The sequence below is a fragment of the Heterodontus francisci genome, chromosome 13 (genome assembly GCF_036365525.1).
Source record: "Heterodontus francisci isolate sHetFra1 chromosome 13, sHetFra1.hap1, whole genome shotgun sequence".
In the NCBI taxonomy this organism is placed as follows: domain Eukaryota; kingdom Metazoa; phylum Chordata; class Chondrichthyes; order Heterodontiformes; family Heterodontidae; genus Heterodontus; species Heterodontus francisci.
In genome coordinates this window covers 34672993-34697229 of record NC_090383.1, presented here as the reverse complement: position 1 = coordinate 34697229, position 24237 = coordinate 34672993, and the positions used below count along the sequence as shown (strand labels likewise).

The 24237-nt window shown below is 40.4% G+C and overlaps 1 protein-coding gene across 7 annotated transcripts in view; it reads left to right on the top strand.

Moving 5' to 3' along the window:
• cep43 (centrosomal protein 43) overlaps positions 1-21086 on the top strand; it is an 89119-nt gene extending 68033 nt beyond the window's left edge. For 6 of the 7 annotated variants that reach the window (XM_068044649.1, XM_068044648.1, XM_068044652.1 and 3 more), the window contains 5 exons: positions 4328-4399; positions 12816-12937; positions 14122-14164; positions 18983-19085; positions 19496-21086. In XM_068044649.1, coding sequence (XP_067900750.1) covers positions 4328-4399; positions 12816-12937; positions 14122-14164; positions 18983-19085; positions 19496-19570 — 415 coding nt within the window. In that variant the 3' untranslated portion in view covers positions 19571-21086. The remainder of the gene's footprint in view (positions 1-4327; positions 4400-12815; positions 12938-14121; positions 14165-18982; positions 19086-19495) is intronic. The other variant, XM_068044651.1, reaches the window with a different exon arrangement.
• Positions 21087-24237: the final 3151 nt, after the last annotated feature.

The following is a 24237-nucleotide window of genomic DNA, read 5'->3' as shown; positions in this document are numbered from 1 at the left end:
CTTTCATCAGAACTGGCAAAGGTTAGACTTTGAGCAAGTGAAAAGGGGGAGGGGGAAGAAGAACAAAAGGGAAGGTGTGTGATAGGGCAGTGAGCAGGAGAGATTACATGACAAAGATGTCACGGAACAAACACAAAGGGAGTGCTAATAGTTGTGTCAGGAGACAAAGCATTAATCCAGAGAGGGTGTTAATGGCAGAATAATGAACAGCTTTGTCCAAAAGCAATAAACCTGAAAAATATGTTTACAACAGGCACATGGTAAAAAATTAAAATAAAATATAAAAAAAGGGCAGACATGCTCTGAAATTATTGAGCTCACTGTTGAGTCCAGAAAGCTGTAAAGTGCCCAATAGGAAGATGAGTTTCTGTTCTTCGAGCTTGCATTGAAGTTCACTGGAACAGTGCAACAGGCCCAGGACAGAAGTTTTGGCATGCAAGCAGGTTGGTGAATTAAAATGGCAAGCAACTGGAGGTTCGGGGTCATGCTTGAGGACTGAGCAGAGGTGTTCCGCAACGTGGTCACCCAATCCGCATTTGGTCTCCCCAATGTACAGGCGACTGCATTGTGAGCAGCGAATACAGTATACTAAATTGAAAGCAGTACAAGTAAATCACTGTTTCACTTGGAAGGAGTGGATGGTGAGAAGAGAGGACATAAAAGGGGCAGGTATTACACCTCGGAGATTGCAAGGGAAGGTGCTGTGGGTAGAGGACGAAGTGTTGCTGGTGATGGAGGAGTGGACCAGGGTATTGTTATGAATGTTTCCTTTTTTTGTTAAAGTTTGCGAAATTATATTTTAAAACTGAAAAGGGATTCCATAGATGCTGGAACTTTGGGTGTTTTTTTTTAAAGGTTACTGGAAGGTTTGAACTGTAAACAGTTAATGGAAGGCACCTGTGTTCAAATAAAAACCCAGCAGGGGTTGTTTTGACTTGGAGAGATGTTTACAAGAAGTGACAAGCCAAGATTTATAAATGTCATGAGTCTGGGCTTCTGAAAAGCTTTGGCTTCATTTTTAAGCTATTACAATAGACAGGTTGGTGTTTGGTCTGAAACAGAAGATGACCCTGCTCATCTCTCTCTCGAAAACCAGGCCTATAACTCCAGTGTTTCAGATTCCTATGTCGTCCTGTATTTGAAAAAAACCTGCATGTTTGCAGAAGACTTTGCATGTCAAATGTGTGGAACTGAAACCTTGTTGCTGCATTCCTATGTGGAGCCTCAGTAGCTGCATCTCATAGAAAGCCTACCCAAACTGATAATCAACATTGTCTGTGTCATGCAGGCACCCACCTGCCAAGAATGAGGCACATTAATTTTGCCACATGGACATTAAATTTCATATTGTTGCTAGGAAGAAGAGAAGGCCTGTTACAAGGGGTTGAACAGGCCCCTGGCGGGAAAGACATTTTTACGTATTAACAGACAGTGCTTGTAGACAAAGGAGCTACTCCCTGCTCCAATTCAATCCACAAACCGATGTGGTCAGACCAGTTAGTCACATGACTAACTGGCTGTTGCAGAGTTTGAACTGAGTGTTTTAAATTGGAGAGACAGTGTTTGAACTGGCAGAAAGTAGAATCATCCTTGACTGGAGCAGACCTCCTCTCTTGCCTGCCTGTCTGCTCCCATCTCTTTCTTACAGAACTCCAGAAACCGACTGAAGACACATGAACCCCAAGAGAAAAAAGTCTCCTACAGTGAACAAGGTTTAAGAAGAATACTGGGCCCCAACGAAAAGCAAGATCCACCTACAAACAAGGACTCTACAGTGACATCAAAGACTCGTAACAAAAACTCTTCAGATATTGCCTCAAACTTTTCCACTTTATTCTCTTTTCTGTCTCTATTTGCATGTGTGTATTGCTTATGCCTGCTAGCGTGGGCGTGTTGTGTATCCGTAGGCGTCAACCGAATTGGAGTTTTAAGTTTAATAAAATTTCACCTTTTTTAAACCTAAGAAAGCCTGTTTGTGCTTGTTTCTGTCCCTTATAATTGGAAAGGGGTGAACAAGGATTCACTAAGGGGGAGCTAAAAACAATGTGCTTAAAAATAAAACCCTGTTACAGTAAGATCAGGTGAAGACTGAAAGGGAACCCTAGACCTCTTTCTCACCTGGTCGTAATACCTGAAAAGAAATGTTCTACGAAGATCCTAGTGACGGCCGCCTATGTGCATTTGGGGCGCCTAACCAAAACAAAGGACGTCTTTCCATACATTCTTTTTAGCCTAAGTTTTATTTTATTCCTTCTATTTCTTCCAAACAGTTGTAAATAAAAATCCCTTTTATTTTTTCCCAGTTGACCAGTGTGTATGTATGCGTGTGTGTGAGGGCTTCAATGTTGCAATTGATGTGTATGTTTTACTTTATTATTGGTTAAGACTTGGTTTATAATAAATGGATTATTTTCTTGTTTATTAAAGAAACTTGGTTGGTGTGTTTATTCTGGGGGAGAAATTAGAGTATATGATTGACTAACTGTATCAGTAAGTGGGAAATTTAAATATATGTTGTGACCTGTGGAGAGGTGGGACTGGAATAAACAGTGCACTCCTCCTGCCTCGGTCGTAACAGTATCGCAGAGGGAATGATCCCTTCAGAATACTGACGGGAGGAGAGGGGAAGATGTTGGCACTCCCTTTGCCTTTGTTCCGTGACATCTTTGTCATTTAATTTCTCCTGCCCTCTGCCCTATCACACACTTTCCCTTTTACTCTTCCCCCTCCCCCTTTTCACTTGCTCAAAGACTGTTGCATTTCTAACCTTTGCCAGTTCTGATGAAAGGTCACAGTCCTGAAGCGTTAACTCTCTTCCTCTCTTCACAGATGCTGCCAGACTTGCTGCGTATTTTCAGCACTTTCTGTTTTTGTTTCAGGTTTACTGAAGGTGGGCATTATATTTAAACGTGAACTGTGAATGGGTAGGTGTGGTGCTGCAGCTGGCTTCTGGTCTTCATAATGTCTTATCAAGCATAGTGTATAATGTGTTTTCTTTTACTTAAATGCATTCTTCCACAACAACTTATTGGTAAGACTAAATTCAGTGTAATGTAGTTTGCAAGATACTTTAGCGGGTAGTAAACTGAGGAATGTTTGTTGTGATGATAATTATCACCTCTGTATTGGTGATTTCTTTTCAGCAAGAGAAGTACCAGAAATCATATTGTAAAACTTTGCTGTGCTGCCACAGCTTACTGCAGTTGAGCACTTTTTGAGAATGATTTTATGCAATAAACCTGCATGAAAAGTCCCTCAATCTCCTTGTGATTTGAGTATACATTATTGCCTCATACCATCTTCCTGCCTTCCCTGTTTTTCTTCTCTGATCTAGAGTGTTCAGACATTGCTCAGATTGTACCAATGGCTGTGTATTATTGACTCGATCCATTGCTTCCATGTCTGAAAAGCAATGAAGACAACTGACCTATTTGGGAAGGGGGAAATCCTGTTGTTGTATTTGCATTATTCACTATGGAGTATGGGTCATAGTCATTATGGCACAGAAGGAAGCCAAGTGGCCCATCAAGTCCATGCCAGCTCTCTCTAGAGCAATCCAATCAGTCCCATTCCTCCGCTCTCTCACCGTAACCCTGCAAGTTTATTTCCCTCAAGTGCCCATCCAATTTCCTTTGGAAATCATTCATCATCTCCACTTCTATCACATTCGTAGACAATGTTCGAGGTTATTACCACTCGCTGCATTTTTTTAAAAGTTCTTCGCATCCCCCCCTGCAACTCTTGTCCAAAACCTTAAATCTATGTCTCCTAGACCTTGTACCATCAGCTAATGGGAACAGCTTTTCTTTGTCTCCCTTAACTAAACCTGTCATAATCTTATACACCTTGCAGGGTTTCCCAACCTTAACTACTCGCTCCCCTGCAAACCACCCCACCCCCCACCCCCAACTCTGAGATCACAGCTCAGTAAATATCAGGGCCTTAGAGTCAGTATCTTTGATAAAGTGATTTTTCCAAAACTTCCTAACAGTGGTGCTATGAGTCGATAACTCCTCATTGGTCGTTCTCTAGAATTATACTGGTCTGGTTGTACTTTTTAAAATCATTCACAAACCCTTATAGTTTTGAAACATTAGCCTATTTCATTATTTAGTGCAACACTTTAACCTTCCATAGGGCAAAGGGAAGAGGACTATTTTCAATAATCTAATCATTTACCTGCCAAGATTTTTTCTAATTTAAACATTCCTCATTAATTGCTGTTTTAAATATCTTGTAGCGATTGACCTCATTATTGATCTGTTCTCTTTCTCTTTTTTTAATCTGGTTCCATTTGTTCTTTTAATTTTCTACTGTGGTGTATCAGGCCATCACAGGGAGATAAAAGTGTTTCAGGGTTGCGGTCTTCAGATAGCAAAAAGAATGGCATTCAAAAAACGTAAGTACCTCCTTTATTCATATCTCTACCCGAGTAATCCATAAAGTGGAGATAGTAAAGAATTGAGTGATGATCTGAAAGTAGAACCAAAGTGCACAAAGGAACAAAACATTTTTCTACTACTTCTGAATCACTGAAAATGAGGTCAGGTCAAGTCCTTTGTGGCTTCCAAACCTATTATGACCGCTCTTTCTTGAGCTGTATGTCAATTTTGATATTTTTCATTGATGTTTAAAAGAATTTTAAACAATATGAATTTAAATAAGATTCCTTAGATGAAATTGATACAATGTACAGATGTATAAGAGTATTTAACCCTCACATGAGTTAGTTGCCCTGTCAGTGTAAGTTCAAGAAAGACCCATATAGTTGAAAAACAATTTCATAGCTACTAGGCTTTTAGTCTGTTTTGAATTGTTTCAAGTTCAAAATTCTAAGTACCTCCTGATGTATTTCCTCTTGTTAATGATTACTGTAATATTGTGCATGACATCTCTCTGTCCATGATGGTCCAGTTTTCATTTCTTTCCTTTCCTCTCCTTCTGATGCATTGCTTTCTCATGAGGCAGTATCTCTGGTAAAAACAGTGATACTGATCAAGATGCAGAGGATCCCTTTGTAGAGACAGGTGGTAGACAGAGTCCTCCAGAAAGGTGAGATCACCAGCATGATTTGATGGTTTGGTGATAGAGATAATTGTGGGTGGAGATCTTTTGAAACACAAGGGGGGAATTCCAGTCACTGAAAAAATAGAGAGCTTGTAAATAAAACATGAAATCTTAAGGCATTTATAATGCCAATGGCAAAACAAAAAAGTAGAATCAAAGATAGTACATTATGAAATGTTTCAACCTTCTTTGAATTTGATCATGTCAAAAAAATTAACACTTTAAATTTATATTTTGAGGGAATTATAGCTTGGGAAAACAATGTGTTTTTCAGTAAAATCCATCTGACCCCATTATAACATTGGTAGGTTTTGCGTATCATTGCACACCTTTTCCTGTTACATAATGTGTACAGAAAACCAGGGTCACTATAATTGTGTTAGTTGGTGCCAGCAATAAAAATGTATGACAACAACCAGTAAAGCCCTGAAAATGTAAACATGACCAAAATGCATTTATGTTTTTATTAAAAAAAACTGGCCCAAACTGAGTTTTGGATGACTGGAAAGCATATTCTTGTCTGTTATTTATTCTGTATAGTATATACTGATTTGCAGAATAATCAAATGCAGATTATTTCTTAAGAAAACTACAGTAGTGATGTTAGTTGCTGGTTCTTTCACAAGGATGTAGATTACAGTGACTGGGACTCCTGGCATGAAAACTGATCAAACAGAATAAAATGTTGATATATAGTTTAAAATATTGTGATTATAAAACAAAATGATTTCAAGACTTTATTGTGCCACATATTTTGTAAATCAAGTTTTGTGTTTGGAGGTTGTACCTGAACCACTTGATTAGATCACTGTCTTGTATACTGATTGTTTTAATTCCAGGTGGGCAACTGTTAATCATCACTTTAAAAACTTCCATTGATTTGTCATCTATATTTCACTATAGAAGACAAAACAAGACAAACTCAGAACTGAACAAAATAACCTCATCAAAATTCACTGTGCATATCTACATAACTGGAAAGCTTTGCATCTGGCAAAGTGTCTATGGCACATCAAGAATGCTGATTGAATCTTTTATTGAATGAGACACTTCAGTCAAAAAATATCAATTCTAAAAGATTCTACTTTCCGTATATCTCTCAGGGAATCTCTTAAAAGTTCCATTCAGTAAAAATTCCATTCACTAAAAGAACCACCACAAAAGCAGCAAATCTAATCCGTGGGACAAAAACTTTGACTCCTTTAGAGTACCAATGTTGGTTCCCTGGCAATGCCACACCAACTGCCCCAAAAAAAGTAATTACAATTTTTAAAAAAAAATTCTGGGGAAGAAAATCACAAAACTTAATTGCCTAATTTTAAAATCCCTCCAATAATCTTCTTTCACCCCTCACCCTCCCGTGGTCCACCCCATATGGCGACAGATTTGCCTTCAGCTCTGTTCTTGGAGTTCGGATTCTGTATCTAGCCCTTTTGCCATGTAATTTTATTCATTTAATCGTTATTCCAGTTTAACTGTTTTGGTAAGCTAATTATCGTACAGCCCCCACACTTACACCAACCCTGTTTATCCTTGTTACCATTACCATAGACATCAAGTACATGACAGCTTAAACTGTATTAAGCAGGCTGATTATTTACGTCAGCTCATTCAGCTCTTCTGTCTAGTGATTAAAAAAAGGTAATATAGTTGAAGTATAGAGAACTGGAGACTTTCAGACGAACTGTTCTTTAAATCACCTCCTTATTAAATGCTAATTTCTGAGATATTTACAAACGTGGTGGCACCAGTTCAGGAACTTTTGAATTGAATTAAAGTTGCTTACACGAGACATGATGCTCTCTGCTGGCCCATAGAGCTGGGAATATTCCTGACACTTGCGATTATATCTTAATAAAACTGGTGGCATTGACAATACTTTGGGAGCTCAACTAAAAAAAGTGTCAAATGTTATGCTAACCATAAGGGCCGAAACAGGTTTGCATGAACGAGTCCGCTATAAGTGGTGGATGTTATATTCCAGAAAACTTGTTGTTGGAGGATTATGCTGGAGCCAATCTTTGCTCAGTCTTGCATTTATGTTACAAAGTAAAATGTTTACAAACATGCAGTCCTCACTCAAACCTTCATCCAGTTTCAGGAAGTGTCTCTTTAGGGTCTTACTTGAGTGTATATAATTAACACCCTCCACTTGCATATGATTAAACACAATTAACAGTGGATACTGTACTGTAAAGGCAGTCACACAATTGTTATGGATAACTGAGTTTATTTATTGTTTGTTTCATTTCAATATACACATTACAGTGCAGCACAATAATTTTTTTTAAAACATGGCTATGGTACACCAAGTGATTTCACTCTGGGTAACTGGGAAATTTTGGGTCCATTCAGACGTAGTTACTTTCATCTTATCAGTAAGAAACCACTGAGACACAGGAAAAATACAAACAACGTCACACGAACACAAGATTCATCATTGAGCAAGCCATTGGGATGCTGAAGATGCAGTTCAGATCTGGGGATGTTCTTCATTAAGCACCAGCAAGGGCCTCCAGAACGATAATGGTCTGCTGCTTCTTGTACAACATAGCGCAGCAGAGAAGACTGGAGCTGCAGGAGGAGGAAGGTGAGGACTGCCCTGCATCTTCAGAGGGAGAGGAGATGCAACAGGATGAGCAAGAGAAGGAGCTTGCTGTGGCGAGGGCACCTGTAGCCACCAACGTAGCTGCCAGGGATGCACAGAATAGACTCATTCAGGCATGCTTCAGCTGATCATAATCAATTATGAACCCACTGTGCACACCCCTAGCACAAAACAGTCCCACAGCCAACAATCCATCCATCTGACACCCATTGCTCATCTGCTCATGTCATACCATTTTCCTCAAGGCCACTTGGAAGCGACAGGCAACAATGGAGATAACTGGCCAACGGAGCTTTGAAATACAGTTTATGGTGCACAAACATTTTCAATGAAAGTGACAGTTTAATAATCCTTTAAACACCTAAGTGAGTTCCCTTGTTAAACTATCCAGTCTTTATCTTCCTTTTCCTATTACTCCCTCATGGTGTTACCCCTGTGGCTTCAGCAGAGTTAGTCGCAGGCAGCTTGTTCCCCTCCTCTGACTGCTCAGATGCTTATGGCTGATGCCCTCTAGGTTTTGGAGCCTGAGAGAGGCAGACTCTGGCCAACTGGACAGGAGACAGCATTTGGGGCTGTGGCTGAGTGGGCGGAAGCAAGGGGGGAGGAGTAGGAGTGCCTTGAATTGAGTCCCCACTCCCATTTCCCCTCTCTTCATCTTCCTTCTCATGGTCCACCTGCATTTCCCTGTCAGCCAAAAGCTAGAGGGCATTTTTCTGCACTTCAGTGAGGTGCTGAACAGTCATGTGTAGGCCGTTGGTCAACGCCAGCATGCACTTGGTCGCCTGTCATGTCTGATGCTCCATGCAGGTGGCCACTCTTTCTATGGAGGTAGACATCAGCACAAATGCCCAAGACGCCATGGCACTCATGGTGGAGACTGATTCCTCCAAACACTCTCCAGTCATTTGCAGTGCCTCTGAAAATGCTCAGACTCTCACACATTTTCTGCTGCTGCTCCAGAACAGTCCTCAACATTGAATACCCCTGAGGCTCCGCATCTGTGCCCTCTGAAGGGGCATCTTCACTGCTCTCCCCTTTCCCCACCTGCTCACTTCTGATGTGTGGATCACCATGTGACAACCCAACTATCTGCCTTGGAAGCCCCACTGTGGTGTATGTATCTGAACTGGTGGAGGGTGCATATGGGTGGTGTTACAGTGATTCCTCAAAATGTGAGAACTCTTCTGACAGGTCTTGGTCCTCCTCCGGCATCAGCTCCTGAGTGGCATTTGAAGGACCTGTGGGAGGTGAAAGACATGAATTAGAATTGAAAAGGTGAAAGGGTTCAAAATAACAGCCTGCTCGGGTCTGTAAATGAAACCCGGCCCAAGCCCGACAGAACCACATCCAACCCGAGTCTGACCCAGCCCGAGTCCTTTCATTTTTTCCCGTGGCCGACCGGACCGGACCACTGGAATATAATCAACTTTATTGAAGAGGTTGTGCTCTACCTTGGATGGAATCGCTCACTGCAGACTAGTGCGGAGTGTTTTCTGCCTAGACATCCTGGCTGTCACTGTGTCCGACCCAAGCCCGAATCCTGGACCCGGAAGAGCGACCCAACGGGACCCGAACCCGACACATGTCGTCGGGACCCTTCGGGTTTGGATCGGGTAGCCATGCTCTAGTTAATGCTGATCACATTTTATTGGCAATTGACATCTAATCAACATGAGTGAGTATTGTATGCCATGGTGGCTTGGGATATCCAATTATGTCAACAGGGCCGGGAATTTCTCAGAAATTCCAAAGTCCCAACGCCTGGACCGGAAATGGGCGCTGTTGGGGCGGGGAGGAGGGGGTGGGGATGAGGTGCAGGTGGTGTTGCATTCCAAATCTTCTCAAGTCCGGCCAGTTAACTTCTGGCAGGTACGGGATCCATCGACTGAAGCAGCATGGGCAGGAGGAGGACTCTGCTTCATCAACGGTGGAACCCAGTAGTAGCTGCAAAGCCAGCAGCCTGGAGAGAGCAGCGAGGGAGCCGGAACACATCCGGAGATGGCAGGAGGGAGATTAAGGGTGGCTGCACAGTTCATGAATGCTTCCCTCCAGGTGCTCCTCCAGGCTGCTTGGTGCTGGCTGTTGTCAGTATGTTAAGTGGCCGCCTGCTGCAAAATTGCGGCAGTGCGGGTCCCGTGCAAGGCTCTGCCATTTTCTTCATCCGCCGCTGCTCCCAGTGGTGGGACAAGAAGATCCAGCCCACTGTCTTTGATGCTCCACAGATATGCGATCACTGCTGTGCTGACAATTTTTATTTATTTTTTTCACTCAGTGATGGACTAAACCAGCACATCTTATTCCAGCACAAGGGTCAATAAGCCAGACACTGACTCCAAGAGTACAATTTGGTGTAATAAAAACAAAAAGTGCTGGAAATACCCAGCAAGTCTGGCAGCATCTGTGGAGAGAGAAACAGAGTTAACGGCCAGATCTTGTGCTCAGCCCGGTGTCTGGTTCCGTGGGGGTGGGGGGGGGGTGGGGTTCGGTGCGGAGAATCGGAGCGGCAGCAGCTGCCATGGAAATGGCTATTGCTGGATGGATTTTCCTGTGGGTGGGGAGGCTCCGTGGCAGTATTCTGCCACTGTGCAACAGGATTCTAGTTTAAATATTTAAAATACCTCTCTGCGTAAATTTCAATGTGATCCACTGCAATCTTCCCATCTGCTCCTGATCTCAAGCTCGACGTGCACTCACGTGCCTTCACTTTTCTGTCCACGAGAAGCTGGCGTCACCGAGGAAGGGAGGTGGTCAACTCTGCATTATCTGTAAGGATAAGGGGCGACGGGGTCACCTCTGCATTGTTTTATGAATGGGGGGGATTGCAGGCAACTCTGCCTTTTGTTTGTAGCGCTGGCAGCCTTTTAAAAATGGCACCAGCACCTGCTCCCGCATCAGGTGACGCTGTTCACGGTGTCGCTGATGCCGCTCCCACCACGCGATTGTGGGAGGAGGGTTGGCAGCCGCCGTGTGTATGTTAAGCGGCTGTCCACCGCAGAATAACAGCAGCGCAGGTCCCATACGGGGCAGCCGCCATTTTCTGTGGCAGGACAAGAAGGTTACAGCCCAGCGTTTCAGGTCTGTGACCTTTCATCAGAACTGACAAAAGTTGGAAACGTAATAGGCTTTGAGCATATGAAAGGGGGGAGGGGGGAAGAAGAACAAAAGGGGAGGTGTTTAATAGGGCAGAAGGCAGGAGAGATTAAATGAGAGATGTCATGGAACAAAAGGCAAAGTGCGAAGAGTTGTGGTAAAAGACAAAGCATGGGTCCAAAGAGAGTGTTAATGACAGAATAATGAACAGCTCTGTCCGAAAGCAAAAACATGATAAACTAAGTTTAAAACAGGCACATGGTTAAAAAAATGGGAGTCATGCTATGAAATTGTTGAACTCATGTTGAGTCCAGAAGGTTGTAGAGTGCCTAATCGGAAGATGAGGTGCTGTTCAGCAAGCTTGCGTTGAGCTTCATTGGAACACTGTTACAGGCCAAGGACAGAAATCTGGGCGTGAGAGCAGGGTGGTGAATTAAATTGGCAAGCAACCGGAAGCTCGGGGTCATGCTTGCAGACTAAGCAAACACATCTTTACCTCCCTTCCCCTATTTTCAGAGCATGACTTTTAATTTTTTTAATTTTTACATTTTTTTTATTTTTTCTATTTTTTTAACCATGCACCTGTCTTAAACTTATTTTTCATGTTTTTACTTTTGGACAGAGCTGTTTGTTATTCTGCCATTAACACTCACTCTGGACTCATGCTTGGTCTTTTACTACAACTATTAGCACTCCTTTGTCTTTTGTTCATGACATCTCATTTAATCTCCCCTGTCCTCTGCCCTATCACACACTTTCCCTTTTGTTCTCCTTTCTCCCTCTCCCTTTCACTTGCTCAAATCCTATTACATTTCTAACTTTTGCCAGTTCTGATGAAAGGTCACAGACCTGTAACATTAACTCTGTTTCTCTCTCCACAGATGCTGCCAGACCTGCTGAGTATTTCCAGCACTTTCTGTTTTTATTTCAGATTTCCAGTATCTGTGATATTTTGTTTTTATTTTAGAGTAGAATTTAGTGATTCTATAATAGAATGACATTTTCACGAAGAACTTGCCATTTAATTACTGCTTCCATTTTATAATGAATATTGAATTTCATTGATCAAAAATCAGTAAATTAATTTACTGCATGCAATTGATTTAATTACTATATTTAAAAATCCATAATGTGGAAAACATTTTGTAAATCAGCATTCATAATAGTTCTGCATAAATTTATTACATTTCTAATTTCAAGATATGTTATAAACTCATCAGTTTTGTTATTGAGTAATGTCATGGGAGATTATATAGTTGATTAAAATGTTTTCACATCCTGGAGTGAATTCAAGGCAGTAATGTCTTCTTGAGGTTTAGTTGATTTAGAAATCGTTTGAGCATTATTGCAGCTCATAATAGCCAAACCCCTCAAAGTGCTATACACAATTTCCAATCATCATTTTTATATGATAATTATCTATAGCTACCTTCTGTTATATATGCCTTTAAACACCAACCTTGGAGCAACGAACTATTCATTTGGAACTAAAATGACTTGCAAGTGGATTGTTAAAGTTTTCATTTCAGTTTATCATTGCCACTGTGGGCGGTTGCGGAGGCAGTAGGTTTCAATATTTGTTATCTTGGTTTAACAGCTACCTGCTTTGGGTAACCAGTTTGGTTCAGTTTAAATATTCTCTGTTATGTAGGTCTAGGAAGAATTTTATTATGAAATTCTGCAGCACTCATACACTTTAAGATTGTCTTTACATTCAGTATTCCAGTGGTGCAGTATATTTGCACTCTAATGGGCTGTGTTATAGAGTGTTAAGACACTGTAGTGTTCCCACACTAGATTTCTTAGCTCAGCCAAGCCAATTGAGAAAAGCACTAAGTGAAGAAGTGACGATATGATGGGAGTATGATTCACTCATTGAAAAACAGCTCTAGCAGAGACGGGTCTGTGATAACTTCTTTGAATTTCTCCATTCACCAGAAATTCTGACAAGCTCCCATACTGTTCACAACTTTGTTTTGAAGTAATGAGCTTGTAAATAAATTATCTCTTTCACTGTTTTAAAGGAAGTTTTGTTCTTTTTGGTGACTAGGCATACAGATTTGAACAGTAAACCAACAGGTGGCCTTACATCCCTTTCAGATGCTCCTCCTCTGACAGCGAACTTGGGGTCCCTGGCAGGAGCACCTCCATTAAAAGAAGCTGACATAAAAGGTAGCTAGAAATTATTTAACCTTTTTAAAATGGTGCAGCTAAGAATATTAAATATTTAAGTCTGGTTTCTTGTAAATGGATGAGCAGTTTTTGGGTTATTTTACATAGGATGAAAATGGGATAATAAAAGATGCTATCATCTGGGCTATATTCAAACCCAAATTCTGGAGATGAAGGTTCTAAACCATGAGCGTTACACTCCCTCTATGCCTTTCTATCCTCTCACAAAAAAATTGTTCGACTAGCATTTCAAAAGATTGTTCTTCAAAATCATGATGTATCAAAATGTTGAAAGTCCAGATTTTATGTTTTCCGTTTTCTACATGCCATAGGAGTAAGTTTTCTAGCTTTACAGGTGGTGGTCGGAGGTGAGGGTGTTGGAGGAAACGCCATGATGGATGATTTCCAGTTAATGTATTTTGATACCAGCTTGGAAGCTGTGTTCTGTTTGTCCTCTCTGAAGTTGGTTGTTTTTTCAATTAAGATTGAAAAAGCTGTTTTCAATGTATGGTGTCTTAATAGGGAATTCTCATTCGTTTGTCATCTGTATGCCCAGTCAATCCATCAATAATTGTGAGACAATTACTAGGGCCATTTCCTCTTTCCCTTAATGTTTCATTTTTTTTTCCTTAATGCTGTCTTTGCTGACTTGTCTCCTGCTCTCTTCCTCCTCTCCAGTTGAGTTTTCTCACTCCTGCTATCCTATGTGTGTTTGTCTCTCTCTGTCTCCCACCCTCCTCAAGCACTCAATCTCATGCCTAAAATCACTCTTAAAAATTCTTGTCCTGGTTTGCACGTTCACTTTTTAGTGATGTTTTGGGTGTCGTGCAAGTGATGAAAATAACATGCCATTTCATATTAAACCAATAGCTAATGTGTATTGATCACTGAAGCATTAATATATGGAAGAATTGCACTTTAATTATTTATTTCTAATTTTTATGCGCTGATAAAAGTAGTAATTACTGAAATTACCATGAGTTAACTTTTTGTTTGCTGTGCTATTTATAGGCAGTAATAAAACCAAAGAATTGAGAATAGCAAAATAATGAAAGAAAAGATTTCTTCACTGGGATTAGGCAGTAACATGAACAATCTAATATAGTTACATAGACAGACAATTGAAAGGGTATTTTAAAATTATTATTTCTTGCACAAATTCTAATTTCTAATCTCTATTTTAGGAACAGGCGATGAAGAAGAGTATTATGATGATGATTTCATCAGGTAAAGCAAATTTTATCACCTAACTTATAATTTATCTTCATACTCTGTCAATAAGGCATGTTGGCAAGTTCAGATGTTGATTAAATGGTTTGGTCAGTAGTGAGAGCTTTGTTTTTCTGAGGACTTGACTGTTGCAATACTTTGGTCCTGGAATTGTTTCCAAAATGCAGTAAAGTTTCTGTATTAGATTTATACCATTCAAGTCTGCTAGTGAACCACGTAAAAGCAAAGTAAAATAATTCAGAGATTCAGCACATGAATTAAAAACGTTAAAAACGGACTTTAATATTGACAACAGTATGATAATATATTTGCACTTAAAATAACAAATGATGAATGAAAAGTATAATTGGAGAAATAATGTCAATCAGAAAAACCTTTAGTTGACCAGATGTTGAGTGTTGATACAGCCTAGTGTAACAGTTATAGAGAAGAATTTAGTAGTAGGGTGATAAGTAGATTACCCCAGCATACGTTCATAGAGTGATACATTCGTTGGAGTATAGTGGAGTATTGAGTTCAGGTCTGGCCACAGTACTTACGAAAAGATAAACATTCATATGGATTCAGAAAAGGGCAAACATGGTTACAAATCAGAGTTAACAACAACATGGTGATACTTATGAGACTTTTAGACATGTTCAGTATTCACCTATACCTTTCTGCTTAGGCAACACCATAATGGTGGGGGTTTTTTTATAAACTATTTAGAACAAAAGAACAGTACAGCACAGGAACAGGCCATTCGGCCCGCCAAGCCTGCTAATTTTAGGATGTGCTAATTTTCCCTTTAATAGGGTATGCTCCAGATTGTCAGTTGTGCAGTCCTTGTTTGACTTGGCAGTCAACTGGAGTGGGCAGTGTAAGAACTACCTGCTATCTTTTGGCCCTCTAGTTTGTGCTGCAGGTGGGTATTGCACTGTAATTGGGTGCATCAACAGGGGAATGTAACCAGACATGTGTGGCTCGGTCATATTTTTCCATTTGGTACACACAATTGTGCACCCTTATAATTCTAATATCCTGCTCCTCGGTGCTCTTTGTAGCAGGAGGGGTGAAGTGGCTGGCTGCTGCATTTCAGCCATTGGGACAGAGGTAGCCCTCACCTTGGTAAAATTGAAACCTCAGAAAGACCTGCTGTAGGCAACATCTCCTGTTGTGCTACAAGGCAAACTGGCCCTGGCAGCTTCCTGCATATATGAGCAGGCAACTAAAAAAGAAAGAAAGAATGTGATAATGACCAGATATCTGCTTTTGTAATGTTGATTGAGGGATAAGTATCGGCCAGGACACGGGATAACTCCCCTGCCCTTCTTTGCAAATGTGTCATGGGATCTTTTACATGGCAGGCAGATGGGGCCTCGGTTTAATGACTCATCCAAAAGATGGCACCTCTGACAGTGCAGCACTCCCTCTGTACTGCATTGGAGTGTCAGTCTTGATTTTTGTGCTCAAGGCCTGGAGTGGGACTTGAACCTGGAACCTTGTGATTGTGAGGAAACTGTTTTGAGCAAACTTGGTCTGCCATAGATACTTTCTTGTGTTCCAGGTTTCAGTTTTTCCTTTAAGCAGTCTTTTTTGGAGTAAGCTAACACTTGCACGATGATGTAACCTGCCGGTGTGACAAATCCCTGACGTACTGGATATTAGTGTCTTTCACGCCTGTACTTTGCAATCTGTCTGATAGCAGACAGCAAATACCAGGCGAGACCAAACTTGATGCAAATCAATAAGCTATTGCATTTCAACAGTAATGTGAACAAATAGGGATAAATGTTTGTCTTCACCACCTAAGTAGTAATCTGACAGAGCAGATTGCCTGAACTCTCCTGACTTTCATTGCATTGAAATCAGTGGAATAAACATCAAGGGGTTCGATAAAGGGCAGTTGATCCACCCTGCCAGATTATCACCCAGGCAGTGAAGATGAAAATCTTCAGAGTAGGAGTTATGATTGAAGCTCACTTGATTCAAATTTAATTTCATATATTAATACAAAATAAAGAACATGCTATGTTTCCCCTCATCAGTGGGCTGTCTTACTGAATGTAAGTAAGATCATTTTTAACTGTTCTCTCCTGCACTGCAACCTTCTCTCAGCCTTCTGCTGCCTACCTCATAGCATTCTAATTCAAAAACCTCTCCTTGACTACCTGACTTTTTTAATCCCTTGTTGTCAACAACAGATAGGGACAGCCTGCCTTAATTTCCTGTCAAACACTTGAATCAGCTACTCCCCACACAGTGCATGTGAGATGATTATTGAATACTGAGATAAACTAATAAGTAACTTACTATTTGAAATCTGTAAGGAAACATCAAAGCTAGCTCATTAGCAAGTGTCTATGGCCTTAGACCATTTTTTTAAACTATGCTTTAAAACACTTTTAACGTAATTCCTTTTCCAAATTCTTTCTGTGGAAAAATGGTCGAAAGATCCAGAAACATGACAGGATGGTATGCGAGTGGTACTGTCCTGACATACAGCATCATCATGACAGCACACACCTGCCAAGTTACTACTATTCTGGTTTGCTACTGATCAGCAGAAAAGCTGCTTAAATAGCACCAATGATGAATTCCTGAGAGATGCTTGTCTGTGTTCCAGTCCCAATCACTTGAAGCATGAAGAGACAGCTCTTTCCACTCTAGGATCCAGGGCACCTATGGCAGCAGTTACCACTTACATTGAAGTTGCAGCTGCCATTAGTTACTCTTTTGGAGGGGGTTGTGGGGCTCTGCTGCAGATAGTTATGGGGATTCTGCATACTTCAGGAGATCAACTACAGCGATTGAACATACATTCATAATGGTGTCACACATGTAGTTAGCAGATTCCTCCAACTTAGCTACTATCTGCAGCATGATCTGGTTCACCCATACCCAATAAATGCATATTTGTTTGATACTCTGCAAGTATCTTTTATCTAAAATGCAGAACCCCCTCAGATTGGGTTCTAAGGCTTCTGGGCTGAGGGCAAGCATCCCCTGACCCTGCAGACAACAATATCTGCCTCCTCATCTCCTACCTTCAGCTGTTCCTGCCCACTCATGCTTTGTGTAGGATCTTGTACTCTCACCTCAGGCTCACTAGTCCCCTGTTCTTTTCTTTGGAGGGAGATGGTGAGTGTTGCAACTGATCTTGAAGCAGACTGGCCAAGATCCTCTTGCTGCTCTTCCTTTGGTTTTTGCTGTGACACATTTAGGAGATCACAAAAAGAAGAAATGCATGCTTGAGCAAATGAGCAGCACAGTGACTATTCCATTTTAGTTTTAAAAAAAAGAGAGTTCCATAAGGTGTGAAGAGCATGAAGAGAGATGAATTATATAACCAGCATGCAGCTGATCCTCTAACTCCTTTCTTCCTCTCTCTCTTCCAAGAGTTCCAGGGATGAGAAATTGAGGTTTGGGGCACCACCACCTGGAAATGTTCTTTGTTGATATTATGAGCCATTGCCACCTTTTAAATAGAAAGCACACAATATGAAGACCCTTTGTTCGCCATCATATAGCATCAAGTGTCAGTGAGCATACCTTAATGTGGATGATAACCTGTGCAAGAACTATGCAAGTATTTGTTATAGAAAGCTTTTAATGCTGAATGAGTGAATGAACACTTGCATGGAAGAAAGAGAGTGTGAATAGTATTGTGGTAACTCCTGTACTTTGCTTGTAGTTTGTAGATGATCAACAAAATGAGGGTAAGGTGGCTGGAAATGGGGAATGTGTATTATTACAAGGCATGACTGCCTTCACTTATTTCATTTGTCCTATTGAGGTAATTGAACTTTTGATACCAGTTGCTGTGTATGGGTTGATGGAGATGGTACTGGTTGCCAAGGTTACCTCTTTCCACTGCACCCGGATTATTCTTTGCATTGACCGCCTTCAGTCATCCCAAATAGCTCATCCTTCCTTTTTCTTAGTTCCAGTACATAAAAATGCACGAGCTTGGAAGCTTTGTGCCCTACTGCACGACCTTCAGATGTGTTTCTTTGTGGTAATGTTCAATATTCTTGTTCTCACATTCCCAGCTAGTAACTTTGAACAGACTATTGACTGCTATATCTAGAAAACTCGATTAAGCTTGCCAGATATTGTCTCATTTGCTCACAGGTGGACAAGTCCAGTATATGGATCTGTGTGGACGCCAGTATTGAGTTCTGAGGTTTTATTTCCTTATTTTTGCCAATTCTGACAAACATCTGCACTATGTCCCAATCATCTAATCTTTTGCATTGTACATGACAATGCTACAGAATAACTTTTGTTATAAAGCGATGTTTAAAAATATTCATTGGCTTCAATTTAATGTTAGCTGTGACAACATCACCAAAGTATTATTAATGGACATTGAATTTTGATAAATCCGACTATTCTGCTCATTCTTGCGAGGACTGACTTGTTGGAGAATACCCTTGCTTCTTTAGCCACGATTTGAAGTTCTTTTTGTCTAATTTAAACATTTTAGCTATATAATCACAAGTTTTTGTGTAAAAATTAACCTGGACTGGTCAGCTGAGTCCATGTGTGATGATTGTTGAGTTACATTGCCAATTTGTTGGTTAAAAGGCAGCAATACAGCAAAGGAACAAAGAAAAAGCACATGTAAATTAAGATTGCATTAGATTTAGAGAATTTATAGTTGATTTCTATTGTGATATATTTTTACATTTTAAGTTCTTCCAATGAAAAAATCAAACAGTATTAGTAATCAGATTTATTTGTTATGCACTGTTAAATTGAGTTTTTCTCTATAGTTTTTTATGCTCAATAATCTCCAAGAGTTATGTTGTAAATACTATGTCTTTGTCCTAGTGGCAGTCAGCGTTCCGATAAAACCAAGAGTGAAATGAGCATTGGCGAAGAAATTGAAGAGGATATTTCTATAGAGGGGGAAGATATTAGTACCGGTGATAAGGTTTGTAGAATTACTGAGTTTTAGGAAAAATATTGAGGAACGAGGTGTTTTACAGCCCTCCGAATTCTAATAAAATGACTGTTGAGAATTTGTTCTCAAAAGTGGAATGGTGAGAATGCAGCATTCAACAGAGAATAAATATTTTATTTTTATAAGAAGCTGATAAACATTTATTGCAAACTTTAATAGCAACCTATAGCTTTTACCCATTTTTATAAATATCTACCCCATTTTTCAACTAGTTTCAATTTTTTGGAAAAAGAAACTGGAATGAACTTGATCTATTCTCAAATCGGGTTAGATTATTTAGTGTCATTTTTAAGATTTGTATCAATAGATTTTGTGATAACTTCACTGGTTTTGTGTAAAACAGTGCTTTTGTCACCCTTGTTTTGATTACTTTCTTGCAGCTCGATGATTTCACACTGGACCACACCATTTCGCACTGCAGTGATGTGGCAGATTATATAGAAGAGGTTGCATAGTTGTTTCGGCATTAACAGATAGTTCATTGTACAGATGATATACAGAGTAGCTGTTGCCGCTTCTGTTATTCTGATGAAGCTCTGAAGCAATGAAGACGGAATTCAGCTGATGGAATCCTTCAGGTAGCACTCAATTGGATGAACTTCTGGTGTTAAATTAATCTAACTGAAAACCACAGACCACATGTAACACTAAGAACTGATGCAATCGAGATGGTACTGAGTTATGCCAGTGACGGAGGGGGCATCCTCCGACTGTCTTCCAGTATCCAGTAGAAAAGGTCTATACCCATTTAGAAGGGATCAGTTTGGTCCTAAATTGTAATGTGTAAAGAAATACATGAAGTAAAAGCTATTTTTAATGCACATTTATTTTTTGAATGTTTTATGTGTTTGTATTGCATAAAATCTTACCAAGAATCTGTGTAATCTTTTTGGAGCTGATTGAAGACATTCAAATGAGTAATTACTTATCAAAAAATATAACGGTAATCAATTGCTGTAATGACATCTTGTGTTAAATTAGTTTGTTATAAATATATTTACATTCTTGACTGTCATTGGATGAGATCTATCAATAAGCAAAAATATTTGCAGGTGTCTGCAAATATCCAGAAATGTGGGGCAGCTAATGCTGTTCAGCTGGCTTTGGGATTAGGGTTGGCTTGAATGGATGGTTGGTGGTGAAGGGATTAGATATACTTCCTGCTGCTCATTGCTACCCAGTGATCTCTGTTGGACGTGTTTGTGTGGGCGTTGAGAACAGAATCAGTCTTGGCCGTGATATAATCCACAGTCAAATATCTTACCAGTGCTCACTTGGCTCACAGTTGAAGAATAGCCACTTGGGTGAAAAACCGGAGGCCTGCCAGTTCCCTTGGAAATCTATCCCAGTGTGAATTGTCACCTTTAGGAGAGGAAAGGCAGGAATCTATGGAGTGCAAACCTGCTGTGGGTTGATTTCTGATGTGCTTGTCCTTGAACAAAGGGTTATCATGAACTGGGGCTGCATTTCAGCTGCACAGGCACTCAATCTTATTATTGCAGTAGTTAAAGTACCGAATATCCTGGAACCATTCATCAATATTTACACCATTCAAATAATTTGACAGTCAGTATTCAAAGTGAGTGAGTGTGTGTGTGGGTGTGCACAAGTGCTTACGCTGAAATGAGAATTAGTGTGTGGTTCTTTTGTTCATGCCCTTTTGTTTCCACAAATGTCTTTTTTTTTTTACCAGTGTTGCCCTAGGTAAAAATTCAAAAAATGTTCACATTTCACAAAAATACTCATTTGGAATATTTTCTGATTTTCTTTTAATACCTTTATTCAGATTTTTATTTGAAGGCCTCAGCTTCACCCAAAAGCCTTGGTTTGGACTTGATTTTTTTTTTGTCCAGCATTGTCACTTTGTTAGCTTGAAGGTAGGTCCTGCAGTCTAAGCATATGCAGTTGTGCACAATCTCCCAGAATGTAACAAAAATATTAAAGCTAGAATGCTTCTGTAACAAAACCTTATTTGATTGTTTTTCAAAATTATTTGGAAAGTTAGAGGATACTTGTTATCTTGAATATTATCTCTGTTTTATTGATAATTAGATGATGTAAACATTATTACTCACATCTGTGAGTCAGATACTACGGAAAAGTGTGGGGCTGGGGTGTAAACAGAGAGAGACACATGCAGATTTGGGGCAAGATTTTAACTCACTCAAAACCCATTCACTTACACAGACTGAAAATCGGGCCCATCGGCTGGTGCTGCAGTGCATTGTCAACAGTGCTATCTTCAGATGAGACGTTTGCCCTGTTGGGGAAGGAACAAGATCTCATGGCACTATTCGAAGAACAGGGAAAGTCTCTAGGTGTCCTGGCCAATATCTCTCCCTCAACCAACATCACAATCATTGCTGTTTGTGGGACCTTGCTGTGTATAAATTGGTTATTGCGCTTCCCTACAATACATTGGGTACTACACTTCAAAGTTATTTAATTGGCTGTAAAGTGCTTCAGAACATCCTGAGGTTATAAAAGGCACTAGAGAAATGCAAGTTCTTTATTTTCTCGTAGTTTTAAACTTTCATAGGTAACTCGTTACCATAACATTATTAATTGATGAGGAAAAATGACTAGTGAAACCTACACCAATGTGTTGTCTTGATTGCATCTTTTAAGAAAATGTAGGTGGACACTAATTGGTTAGGACATAGGAAATGGTGTAGGGTAAAGGAAATGTGACAAGCGGTATTCTCCAGGGACCTGTACTGGGGCCTCAGCTTTTCACCATATAGATCAATGACTTTGATAAAGGAATACAGAGTTGTATATCCAAGTTTGGAGATGACACTAAGTTGGGAGTTGGGAGGCACAATAAATTTTGATAGGATCAGGAAGTTACAAAGAGACATTAGGTGAATGGGCAAACCGTGGCGATGGAGTTCAATGTGTGATAATCCATTCATAATCTAAGAAAGACAAATTGTAATATTAATGGTGAGAGATTAGAAACTGGAGGAGCAAAGTGATTTGGGTGGTAAGATAGACCAATCACTTAAAGCTAGTGCAAAGATACAAAAAAAAATCAAAAAGTTTAATGAAACGTTGACATTTGTCTCAATGGGGTTGGAAAACAAAGGGAAGGAAATTATGCTTCAGTTGTACAGAACCTTGATCGGACACCATCTGGAGTACTATATTCCACTTTGGGCACTGTACCTCAGGCAAGAAATATTGGCCTTGGAGAGCATACAGCAAAGATTCACAAGAACAATACCAAGGGTTAAATTATGAGAATGGGTTGCATTTGCATATTACTTTGCATTTAGAAGGTTGAGGAGTGATCTAATTGTTCAAAATGATAGAAGAATGCAATATAGAAACAGAAGCTTTTTCCTCTGGGTGGACAATCCAAAACAAGGGGCCATAATAAAATTATAACTAGATCATTCAGGATTGAAATCAGGAAGCATTTTTTAACCCAAAGGATAATGGAAAGGTTGAATTCTGTTCCGCCACAAAGGCTGTGGATGCTGCATCAATTATGGTTTTCAGGACAGAGATGACAGATTTTTATTGGGAAAATGCATAGAGGGATTATGGATCAAAGTATTGGAGAGGTTTGATGAAGGTAGTGCGGTGATATGTGTACGGGCTTTCAAAAGCCGTGTGATAAAGTACCACATAATAGACTTGTCAGCCAAATTGAAGACCATTATATTAAAGGGGCAGTGGTTGCGGAGATAGGAAATTGGCTGAGAGAAAGCAGAGAGGAGTGGTGAACGATTGTTTTATAGACTAGAGGGAAGTATACAGCAGTCTTTCCCAAGCTTCGGTATTAGGACCACTGCTCTTTTTGATATATATAAATGCTCTGGACTTGGGTACACAGGGCATAATTTCAAAGTTTGCAGTTGACATAAAATTCAGAAATGTGGTAAAAAAGTGAGGAGGATAGTAACAGACTTCAGGAAGACATAGACTGGTGAAAATGGGCAGACTCATGGCAGATACAATTTAAAGCAGAAAAGTGAAAATGAATGTATTTTGGTAGGAAGAAAGAGGAGATGCGATATGAACTAAATGCTATAATTTTAAAGGTTGGGCAGAAACAGAGTATCTGCACAAAAATCTTTGAAAGTGGCAGGACAAGTTGAGAAGGCTGCGGAGTTTGCAAGTTCTCCCTGTGACCGCGTGGGTTTTCGCCGGGTGCTCCGGTTTCCTCCCACAGTCAAAGACTTGCAGGTTGATAGGTAAATTGGCCATTATAAATTGCCCCTAGTATAGGTAGGTGGTAGGGGAATTGAGGGGATGTGGTAGGAATATGGGATTAATGGAGGATTAGTATAAATGGGTGGTTGATGGTCGGCACAGACTCGGTGGGCCGAAGGGCCTGTTTCAGTGCTGTATCTCTAAATAAATAAATAAATAAAAACATAGATTATCTATGGCTTTATAAACATTAGAACAGGAATGGCCATTTAACGCGTCAAGCCTGCTCTGCCATTCAGTGAGATCGTGGGTGATCTGCGACCTAACTCCATATACCCGCCTTTGCCCTTTTAACTTAATGTCTTTTGTTAACAAAAATCTATCAATCTTAGATTTAAAATTAAGAATTGATCTCGCATCAATTTCCGTTTGCAGAAGATGGAGTAGTAGGTGCAGGCAGGTAGTGCAGGAGCCCCATGTGGCCATCCGCCTCTCAAACAGATATGCCACTTTGGATACTGTTGGGGGGTGGGGGGGGAAGACCTCCCAGAGGAAAGCAGCAACAGCCAAGTTCGTGGCACCATGGAGGGCTCTGCTGCACAGCAGGGGAGGAAAAGAGTTGGAAGAGCTATAGTGATAGGGGATTCTATTGTAAGGGGTGCAGATAGGCGTTTCTGTGACCACAAACGAGACTCCAGGATGGTATGTTGCCTTCCTGGTCCTAGGGTCAAGGGTGTCTCGGAGCAGCTGCAGGACATTCTGAAAGGGGAGGGTGAGCAGCCGGAGGTCGTGGTCCATATTGGTACTAACGACATAGGCAGGAAGAGAGATGAGGTCCTGCAAAGTGAATATAGGGAGTTAGGCAGAAGGTTAAAAAGCAGGACCTCGATGGTTGTAATCTCAGGATTACTCCCTATGCCACACGCTAGTGAAGGTAGGAATAGGAGGATTAGGCAAATGA